The sequence below is a fragment of the Macaca nemestrina genome, chromosome 9 (genome assembly GCF_043159975.1).
Source record: "Macaca nemestrina isolate mMacNem1 chromosome 9, mMacNem.hap1, whole genome shotgun sequence".
Classification (NCBI taxonomy): domain Eukaryota; kingdom Metazoa; phylum Chordata; class Mammalia; order Primates; family Cercopithecidae; genus Macaca; species Macaca nemestrina.
In genome coordinates this window covers 93,352,671-93,363,250 of record NC_092133.1, presented here as the reverse complement: position 1 = coordinate 93,363,250, position 10,580 = coordinate 93,352,671, and the positions used below count along the sequence as shown (strand labels likewise).

General features: G+C 44.8%; 1 protein-coding gene across 8 annotated transcripts in view; it reads left to right on the top strand.

The window, feature by feature from the left end:
• The first annotated feature begins 6,693 nt into the window (after nucleotides 1-6,693).
• LOC105486637 (ribosome biogenesis protein BMS1 homolog) overlaps nucleotides 6,694-10,580 on the top strand; it is a 56,679-nt gene continuing 52,792 nt past the window's right edge. For 3 of the 8 annotated variants that reach the window (XR_011608038.1, XR_011608037.1, XM_071070107.1), the window contains exons 1-3: nucleotides 6,702-6,847; nucleotides 8,407-8,615; nucleotides 9,514-9,704. Coding sequence is in view for 5 of the 8 variants with exons in the window: in XM_071070107.1 (XP_070926208.1) it covers nucleotides 8,440-8,615; nucleotides 9,514-9,704 (367 nt within the window). In the remaining 3 variants the exon portion in view is untranslated. Of the gene's footprint in view, nucleotides 6,848-8,406; nucleotides 8,616-9,513; nucleotides 9,705-10,580 lie in introns of all 8 variants that reach the window. The other 5 variants (XR_011608036.1, XM_071070106.1, XM_071070110.1 and 2 more) reach the window with 4 other exon arrangements.

Sequence of the window (10,580 nt, the reverse complement as noted above, 5' to 3'; positions counted from 1 at the left end):
TTTTGTTAAAGCAGCCCCAGTGGAATAAGAGAAAAGGTGGGTGGAGTTTGGGTTCACCTACCTCCAGACACTGCCTTTGGATGAGGGCTCCTGCCCCTCCCACTTGAATCAATCCCTCCTTAAGGAGGACATTTTACCTGACATCTCCAATCAGCCCCCAAGTGAGGCTCCCATCCTGCAGAAATCCCTGACCTGGCTCTGATGAACCCTTTCCTTTCAAAACCAAACCGCAGGAGAGCAGGGCTTTTGACGAGTCTCGACAGAGCCCACTGAGCAGTCTGCCAGTGTCACCCGTGCTATGCAGAGCTCCCACCTATTGCCAAAGGGCCCCACATTCACTCTCTAATCAAAGTTCCCTTTTGTAAGATCCCTTGGTCCTTTCTAACTCCCAGAGACTATGGGAACCCCTACACTTTGCCCAGCAGTCTCCCCTATTGATCTCTCACAAACCCCACCTGCTACCAAACTCCCCTTCTGGGACCGTTGTTCAGCCCTGGTTTCCATGGGCTACTTCTCCCTGATGCTCTGCCCCCTGCAACTTGCTGTCAGAAAAACCTCCCATCCTCTGCCTCCATTTCTGCCAACTCTGATTAATACCCTTGCCCCATCATTCTTTTTCTCAACACGAATGTCCACCCAATGCATGCTTCTCCTAAACATTCTGCCAATTTCTTGTTTCTGCCAGGCTGATTCCCATTCCAAGGATTTCCCTGGTTAGTTACATGATGCCCTAAGCTCCCACCAGCCCTCTCACCCAGACCCTGCCTCCCACCAGCTCACCCTGCTCCAGCTCAGCCACTGGGAGCTCATTAAGTTGGCTTCTGACCTTTTTGACACACCAACATCCTTCAGTTTGTAGCAATTTCCTTACTTTCTGGCACTACAAGATGCTTCAGACTCCTCTTATGTATTTGCTACCCTAGCCCTAGACTCAGCCATTTCTCCAAGGAGCTCTGGTTCCTTTTATTGGAAAGAATGGTTTTAGAAACCAAGATCTGGGAGCTCAGTGTGCACACTAATGCTGGGATGTCATTGCTTTGGGGCATACTAGGCAGAGCTAAGACACACACATGCGCGCGCACACACACACATTTTGACTCTAATCCAGCACCACAGTGTTCATTCTAGCTTCCCCACCTTGCTCACTGTGACTTCTCTCTCCAACAGTGAGAAATCTGACTCTCACTATCCATGACTCATTTATTCAATCTTAATATGCAAGTAAAGCCATCTCTGACTTGTTAGTGCATACCCCTTGGAAAAACAAATTCACCAACTAGAGTACAATGTTTGTGGACAATTCCTTTCATCCTTAGTCTTTTCGTTTCTAGTCATAATATTACTTTCCAAAGTTACTTAGGCCAGTTTCTTTTTTCTTCACCTGCTCCAGTGATGTTATATCATACATTTATAGTTAAGTTAGGTCATTTGTTACAAGCTGCATTCCATCCTGGGATTCTCCAGACATCTTGGCTAATTTTTAAATTTTGCATACATTAAAGTTCCCACTTCATCATGTATGGTTCCATGGGTTTGATCAGGATATAGTCATGTAAGCACCTCCTTAGTATGATACAGAACAGTTCCATCCCCTTAAAATTTTCCTATGCATCCTCTATGTAGTTAATCTTTCCTTTTCCTCAGCCCCTGGCAACTGCCAATCTGTTTTCCATCCCTACAGTTTTTCATTTTCTGGAATGTAATATAAACAGAATCTTTTGGGGATGACTTTTCCCTTAGCAAAATGCATTTAAAATCCATCCATGTTATAGTGTGAATCAATAGCTCACTTCTGTTTATTGTCAAATGATTTTCATTGTATGGATACCACAGTGTGTTCATCCATTCATCTGTTGAAAGACATCTTGGTGACTTCACTTTGGGTTAGTTATGCATAAAGCTGCTATACATATTTTTGTGTGAACGTAAGTTTCAAATCAGTTGGCTAAATAGCTAGGAGCACAGTTTGCCATATTAAAGCTCAGTAAATAGTTACAAAGTAAACACACTCATCAGCTAGCACCAGCAACAGAACAGCCCTCACCCAGTTATACATTCCCTCCTCCACAAAAGTCACAATTATCTTCACTTCTGTTGCCACACATTAATTTTGCCTGGGTTCAAGCTTTGAATGGATCAACTGATATGTTCTTCTTTGTGTCTGGCTTCTTTAGCTAAGTATCCTCTATGTTGGTGCATGTGTTGGTTATTTTCATTGTTCTATATAGTTCCATTGCAAATATATATTACAGTTTTGTCTTTAGGTTTTTGCTGGTGGATGTCTGGGTTTTTCCCAGTTTGGATAATGCTATGAACATTTCTTTCTTTCTTTCTTTTTTTTTTTTAGAAGGAGTCTCATTCTGTTGCCAGGCTGGAGTGCAGTGGCACAATCTTGGCTCACTGCAACCTCCACCTCCCAGGTTCAAGTGATCCTCCTGCCTTGGCCTCCCAAGTAGCTGGGACTACAGGTGCATGCCACCAAGCCCAGCTAATTTTTTGTATGTTTAGTAGGGATGGGGTTTCATCATGTTGGCCAGGATGATCTCCATCTCTTGACCTCGTGATCCACCCTCCTTGATCACCCAAAGTGCTGTGATTACAGGCATGAGCCACCACACCCGGCCAAACATTCTTATATGCCTTTCTGTATCTACTTCTGTTGCTGGCTCACTGGGTAAGTGCATGCTCAGTAATAATAGACATGCTGAATCATTTCCAAAGCATTTATACCAATTTAAATTACCAATAGTGCCTTATGTTTTAACAGGAGCCCTCTGGTTGCTTCATTGAGAACTGACTGTTCAAGGGCAAAGGTGGGAGCAGGGAGGCCAAGAGAAAGGTTTCACAGTCATCCATGTGTGATTGCATGGGGCACAGCCCAAAGGGGTAGCAGCGGAAGTAGTGACAAGTGGTTGGATTCTGGTTGTACTTCAAAGGTAGAGTCAACAGGAATTTTCTGATGGATTGGAAATGGAGGATAGAAAAAGCGAACAGACAAAGGTGTGTGGGAGGCATTTTGACTAATCATCTTTATGGATGGAATTGCCATCAACTGAGATCATAAGACTGCTGAGCAGTTGGTTTGAGAGGGAAGATCCTGAGTTCTGTTTGGCATATCACTTTGGAAATGTCTATTAAATATCCAAATGGATATGTCATGGAGGCAGCTGGAGTTCAGGTTAGAGGTCTGAGTCATTGATAAAACTTTGGGAGTTGTTGGCAAATGATAGTGTATTGGTCAGAGTCTAATTAGGAAAGAGAAGCCCCACAGTCATTTGAACAGGAAATGTGTATATAAAGAAGTGTTCATTGCAACAGGGAAGTGGAGTAACCAGGCACAGACTAGTAGGAAGTATAGAAGGAGCAACCACTAGTCTAGGGCTGAGGTAGAGAGCCCAGGAGAGTCCTCTCCTCTTAGTGCACCTCCCTTGCACCTCATCAGAGGAACCCAGTCATGGTCCTCTGCATGTCAGGAGAGTCACTGGTGCTATGTCACTGGAACTTACTAGAAATACTTCTTTAGGTGCTGGGGAAAGGAGTGGTGTCTCAGAAGAGTTACCCTATAACAAAACTGCCTGGAGCTGGTGGGAGGAGTGGGACCTGCTGGGCACTGGCCACTGGGTTTCTGGAGAAGACCCCCACCTGCAGGAGCCAGGCCAAGCAGCACAGGAGAACCAGGAACAAAGACTGCTTTCGCCTGCAAGGTCTCTCCATTGCTCTCTACTGACAAAACCTAACATCATGTCTGAGGGAAATATTTAAACAGCCCAGTTCAGTTTTTGCAGAGCAGGCAATGAAGAATGAGTTTATAGCAGAGATGCAATAAATTGATAACTGTATTAGTCCATTCTCTCACTGCTATGAAGAAGTACCTGAGACTAGGCAATTTATAAGAAAAGAGGTTTAATTGGCTCACTATTCTGCAGGCTGCACAGGAAACACGACAGCTTCTACGGAGGCCTCAGGAAACTTTCAATCGTGGTGGAAGCTGAAGGAGAAGCAGGCATATCTCACGTGGCTGGAGCAGGAGGAAGTGGGGGGCAGGGAGGTGCTACACACTTTTGAACAACCAGATCTTGTGCGAACTCTATCACGAGAACAGCACTAGAGGAATGGTGCTAAACCATTCATGAAGACTCTGCTCCCATGATCCAATCGCCTCCCACCAGGCCCCACCTCTAACATTGGGGATTACAATTCCACATGAAATTTGGGCAGGGACAGACCCAATACATAACAATTACTGACACAGATGGAATATAAAACTGAGATAGAATGAGATCATCCAGGGAATAAGTATAGACACAGAAGAAAAGAAAACTGAAGCCCGAAACCTATGGCCTTGCTCTAATTTAAACAGGTGAGAGCAGGGGAACCAGCAAAGGCAGCTGAGAAAGAGCATCCAGGGCTGCAGGTGGAGTCCTGTGAGACAAGTGAATCAAAGAGAATAGGAGAGGGGCCAGAGTATGTATTGACCGTTCTTTTATGAAGTTTTGCTGCAAAAGGGAACGTAGAAAAGGTGCAGGTCCTGGTATAGGAAATAGGGTCGAGTAATTTCTGTGTTTTGAAGATGACAGAAATAGCTGCATGTTGTGTGATGATGAGAAGAGTCCAGTAGAAAGGAAAATACTGCTGATGTTAGAGAAAGGATAGGCTGGCTGGAGTGACACCCTGGAGCAGTAAGAGATGATGGGATTCAGCAGTCCAGTGCAGGATTCTTTGGCTGGACATAGCGGTTGTTCATCCACAGTCACAGGCAGGCAATAGGAGGCAGATGGGTGGAGGTGGAGGTGGGAGTCTGTGGAAGACTTTGACCACTTCTATTCTCTTAGTAAAGCAGGAGACAAGGAAGGGAGAGGCAGTGGGAAGGATTGAACAGAGAGAAGGAAGTGTGAAATATTCACTTGGAACAACGGGAGATTGAATAGACCAGGCAAAGAATGATTAAAGTGAGGACTGCTGGCATGGTCCTGTTTTCCTCCAGCCATGTTTAGTTGCATTGTTGTGGCATGGAATAGATGGAGAGCTGGGTTTATCCAGTGCCCCCATCTTACCAAGCAGATAGAAGGTGACAGGGAGGTGCATGAGTTAAGGAGGTGTGCAAGGGATTAATGAGAATGGTTGGCCATGGAGTTTAAGCTGGCTCACTAGAGAGGGCCATAAAGGGAGGAAGAAACAGTGAACAGGTAGTAAGATCTGGATTGGAGGTGCTGGTAAGGTTGCAGGAGTTTTGTTTCAGGGCGGTATAGGGAGTGACCTGGATAGACAGGAGGTGGTGGTCAGAGTGGGATACTGTGGGGGTTGCAGTCCTTGGACCTGACAAGGTCTAAGGTCTGATCATGGAGGGAGGGGGAAGCTAAGGTAGGGCAGAGGACTGGAGTGGGCTTCATGAGACCAAAATGACGTTGGAAGGATTATCTACCTGGATACTGAAATCTTCAAGAAGTAAGCGGTGTAGTGTGAAGAAGTTACAATATTCTAAGCTCTTCACGGATAAGGGAAGCATGTGCCACGTAGGTAGCCTCTCTAGTCCAGCACCCAGTATATAGCATATGCGGAGTGAATACCTGGGGGCTGCTGAAGGCCAGAACAAGGTGCCTGTGAGAGGACCTGATGCCTGGGGTTCTCGTGACAGGAGTGGGCCTAGTTTTTGGTGTAGAATTGAGCCTTGAATGCACCAGCAGGATCATATTGAAAAGAAACCTTCTAAGACTACAGGAAGATGCATCCTCTGACAATGTACGCTCTGTAGGCATCCCAAGTAGCTGGGCTGGGGATTAGATGGACTCCAAGGCATTTCCTCAGGTGGCAATGGGCGGATCCCTGGGAAGGCAAAGCTGTGCAGGAAAAAAATGGCAAGATGCTCTATTCCCTCAGGGAAAGCCCTTTCCTGGGAGCAGGGAAAGCCCTTTCCTGGGAGCAGGGAAGGCGAGGCAGTTTGGGCTTGGTCAGTTTGTCCCTGCCCTCAGGGTTTGTTGGTCCTGGCAAAAGAGGGCCTTATTTTATTTATTTTTCTTAGAGACAGTGTCTTGCTCTGTCGCCCAGGCTGGAGTGCAGTGGCTCATCTCAGCTCACTGTAAACTCCACCTCCTGGGATCAAGCGATCCTCCCACCTCAGCCTCCAGAGTAACTGGGACCACAAGCACCACAGGCGCCCGGCACAACGCGGCTAATTTTTTTTTTTTTTTCTTTTTTTAGAAAGAGAGAGTTAGTCTCCCTATGTTGCCCAGGCTTGTCTTGAACTCCTGGGCTCAAGCGATCCTCCCGCCTCGGCCTCCCAAAGTGTAGGGATTACAGGCGTAAGACCCCGCGCCCTGCCAAAAGAGGGCTTTAGGGCACCCCAGAACGCGAGATCCCCCTCATCTGTCATCTTTAAAGAGGAGGAAGTGGACTCCAAATCGAGCGATAGTCCATTCGTCCCTGGTACGGTGACTGCCGGGAGGCCAAGACCAAATGTGTCTCCTTCCGGCTTTTGCACCACACTAACTAACCGGCGCCAGGCCGCAGAGCCGCCCTGGCCTTCGGCCAGGACTTGGGCGAGTGCGGTGCTCGCTGCTCCAGAGTCCTACAGCGGAAGTTGAGGCCGCGGATTCCGAGGGCGGGGTGGAGCGCATTCGGTAAGTACTCGGACCCGGTGAAACGCACTGCGTGGACTGCGCCTGCGTCCGCACTCAGCTTTTCAGCAGTCTTTCTTCAGGCCCGGAAAGCCGTCCCCACGCCGGTCTCTTTTTTCTGCCTTCTTGTTTCCCTCCGGCGAGTCGGCGCGACGGTGAATTTCCGTTTCCGGCGGTGTCCATGCTGAACTGAGGAGTCGCAGTTGCCAGCAGGTTCAGTACAGCGGGCTGGGGTAGGCGGCGGGGGGGTCCCTGATTCTGGGGCACTGGGAGGATCGCGAGTCGTGCGCGTGGGAAGGTCCTTCCCCGGTCCTCCGGGTCATCTTTGCTCCCGAGGAGCGGCATATTTCTCATCTGCCGGAGGTGTCCTGTGGTAGTTGGGAGAGTGACCGGATGAATCCCTGCAGAGAGCCCGGACAGGGAGGGAAGGTGGCTGGGAGACGTAGTTTCCTGGCGACGTGGTCTCGGCAGGCGACTTAGACCTGAGCCGGATCTGTTGACCCGAAATTGTGCTTTTCCCACCAAAAAAGGACAGGGAGAGAAACATTAGTACAAGTTCCGAACTAAAATATAGCAGAGAAGAAACATAATCATTGAAATCACACAGCTCTTCAGTTTCAAAGCGTTCCTAGCGCCTAGCTCTTCTAACTCCCGGCCAGTGTTCTTGACATTATGGTGATATATAAAGACTTTCTGTTTCCGCTGATGTGTGAGTCTGTGGGAAGCCTCTGACTCACCTCCGTGCTCCAGTAGTACCCTGTGCAGCCTTCCAATGTCGCCCTTATTGCATGGCACGGAAGATACTAGTTTGGATTTCCTCTGCAAGTCAGATCATAGCTGTATCCATTTACTGGCACAGTGCCTAGCACATCATAGACAGACAAAATATTTATTAAACTGAATGAATACAGTACCTTAATTGAATGAAATAGTATCCTGCTCCCCCCCTTTTTTTTAAATCAAGCTGTCAGATTTTATGAAGCCCCATTTCCTTAAAAAAACTCACTAATTTAGTGATTACCAATTTATTAGCCACAGATTCCCAGGTAACTCAGAAATCACTGGAAGGGCCTCTGTAAGTTCATGGGGTCTCCAGGTATCATCTAGAACCAGTCCTATCTCACAAGTTAACACTTGACAATTATATATTGTCTGTTGTACTCTTTATAAAATGTGCTAAGATATTGCTATTTCTCAAATGTATATAAGTAAGTTGTAATTTAGGAGTTTTACAGAGTCAACAGGTACTAAAAGTAATACTGCGATCATATTGGAAGTTCATAAAAACGTTTTACATTTTTTATTAAAATGTAAGTTTTAGTTTAAGTTGGGAAACCACTTCTTTACTCCAGTTGATACTTAGGTCTGAGCTGTCCGGTGTGGTAGCCACATGTGACTTTAGAGTTAGAATGAAATTAATTAAAAATTCATTTTTTCAGTTTCCCTAAGTATATTGTTAAGTAACCACATGTGGCTGATGGCTAAATGGCTGAAAAGTACAGATATAGAATATTTCTATCCTTGCAGAAATAGATACTGCTGATGTTGACACTTAAGATGAATAAAAAGTAACAGCAATAAAATGTAACTTTAGGAGAGGTAACTCATCTAATTTATAGCATAACAGAGAGAAATGAAATTGGCAATGGTTAAGCAATTTCTACCCTTGTTCAGTAAATAAATACATCATCTCTTCATAAAGAAATAAATGAAATTTACTGTTTTTCCCTGGGTATTGCCTGGATTGTAAAATGCTTCTCCCACCTCGTTACCCCAACCTTCTTCCTTGTAGGTTAGAGTTACTTGTTATTGGTAAATAGCTACAATGGAGACTAAAGACCAGAAGAAACACAGAAAGAAAAACAGTGGGCCCAAAGCTGCAAAGAAAAAGAAGCGGCATCTGCAGGATCTCCAGCTAGGAGACGAAGAAGATGCCCGGAAGAGAAATCCCAAAGCTTTTGCAGTTCAGTCTGCTGTGCGGATGGCTCGATCCTTTCACAGGTATGTTAGGGTACAGTCTGGTCGTTCTTCCATTGATTCTTTTTAAATAGTAGGAGGCTCTCACAGGTGACATTTGGATTCATGAGTCTAGTCCAGCTCCAAAGGACATGGAGATGCGTGGTGTGTGGCTTTCACTAAAACGTGAGAAGCTTTCCCATAGAAGCTGCCTTGCCTCCAGCATCTGCACACTGGTTGGTGTTTATTGCCCAAGATGCAAGAATTTATAGAATTTGTTTGTTCCTAAATTTTAAACTGTTTCTATGGTGATAAGTGTGCTTTTTTCCCCCTAGGTATGTTTTACATAGTTGTAATATAAAATACAAAAATTACAATATTTAATACTAACATAGCTTTATTTAGTGTGCCCTTGTGATATGCCTAACGGTATACTTTAAACATTATTCAACTAAATGCTTCCAGCAGCCTTACCAGAGTAGGAATCATTCTTGCCCTCATTTTATGGGTAAGAAAACTGAGGTCAAGAGAACAAGTTACCTCCAATCATGTAACCAGTAAGTAGGAGAGCCAAATTTAACTCCAGAGCCTCTGCTCTGTTATGATGCACTGCCTCGGTATTTACCTTTTGGTTTTTTTAAAAACTATTAAAATCACTCTTAAAACAGTCAGATTTAAGGAGTGTTTAATTTTCAGCTCTCTATGCTATTGAAGTCGTCTTGTTACATCTTTATTGAACAGCAGTTATTTGGATGGGGCCAGAAGTTAACAAGTTAATAACGGACAAGTTAATTATATATTGTCTGTTGTCCTCTCAATAAAATGTGCTAAAGTACTCATATATATAAATGTACTAAAAAAGTTTACTTATGAAGTTGATACCTTTTACTCTATTTTGAAAGTGAGTTTACTATTTATTTATTTATTTATTTTTAATGAATAGGACTCAGGATTTGAAGACAAAAAAGCATCATATTCCAGTGGTTGATCGAACTCCACTGGAGCCCCCACCAATAGTGGTAGTGGTGATGGGGCCTCCAAAAGTTGGAAAGAGCACTTTGATACAATGCCTCATTCGGAACTTCACCCGGCAGAAGCTGACCGAGATCAGAGGCCCTGTGACAATTGTGTCAGGTAGGAGATGCCGCAGCAGACACAGAGTTGGCGTGGCTGTTGTCATCTGAGGGACATGCATGCATTTGTTGTTTTCTTGAGCGGAACATGTTAAATATTGTCATATCATGTTACCTGTCTTATACTTTTACTAAGTTGGCTATAGCTTCAGAAAAGGGTAAGTTCCCGGAGATAACATGTGATAATGTTCACATTGAAAATGTGCACGTTTGCCTTATGAAGCCACATTCTGGTGGAAGTGCGAGTTTTCTCTTTTTCCTATGAGAATTGTCTGCTTTGGGAGATGGTGACCTTTCCAAGTTTGAGGGAAAATGAAACAAACTTCCAGTGGTAGAATGGGAATGTGCAGTCTGAAATCTCTTGTTATTGCAATAGTATAGTTGGATTGAGGCTTTTCTTTATCTTTGGAGCATCTATATTTTCTTTTCCCTTTTTTGAGACAGAGTCTTACTCTGTGGCACAGGCTGGAGTGCAGTGGTGTGGTTACAACTCACTGCAGCCTCAACCTCCCAAGTTTAAGCAATCCTCCTACCTTAGCCTCCTGAGTAGTGTATGCCACCACGCCTGGCTAAGTTTTCTTTTTTTTTCCCTTTTTTTTTTTTTTTTTTTTTTTTTTTGTAGAGATGGGGTTTCCCCATGTGGCTCAGGCTGGTCTCAAAACTCCTGGGCTCAAGGGATCTGCCTGCCTTGGCCTCCCACTGCACCCAGCCCATATTTTCTTGACCATTTTCTTTTTACCTTAATTTAGAAATAATTATTGTTATGAATATTCTGTTGCATTATGTTTGAGGATGTTTGTAGCTATAGTGGGAATACGGGAAGTTTTGATAGAGGTAAAGACTTTGGCCTGCAGCTGAACAGCAAGATCATGGTTAT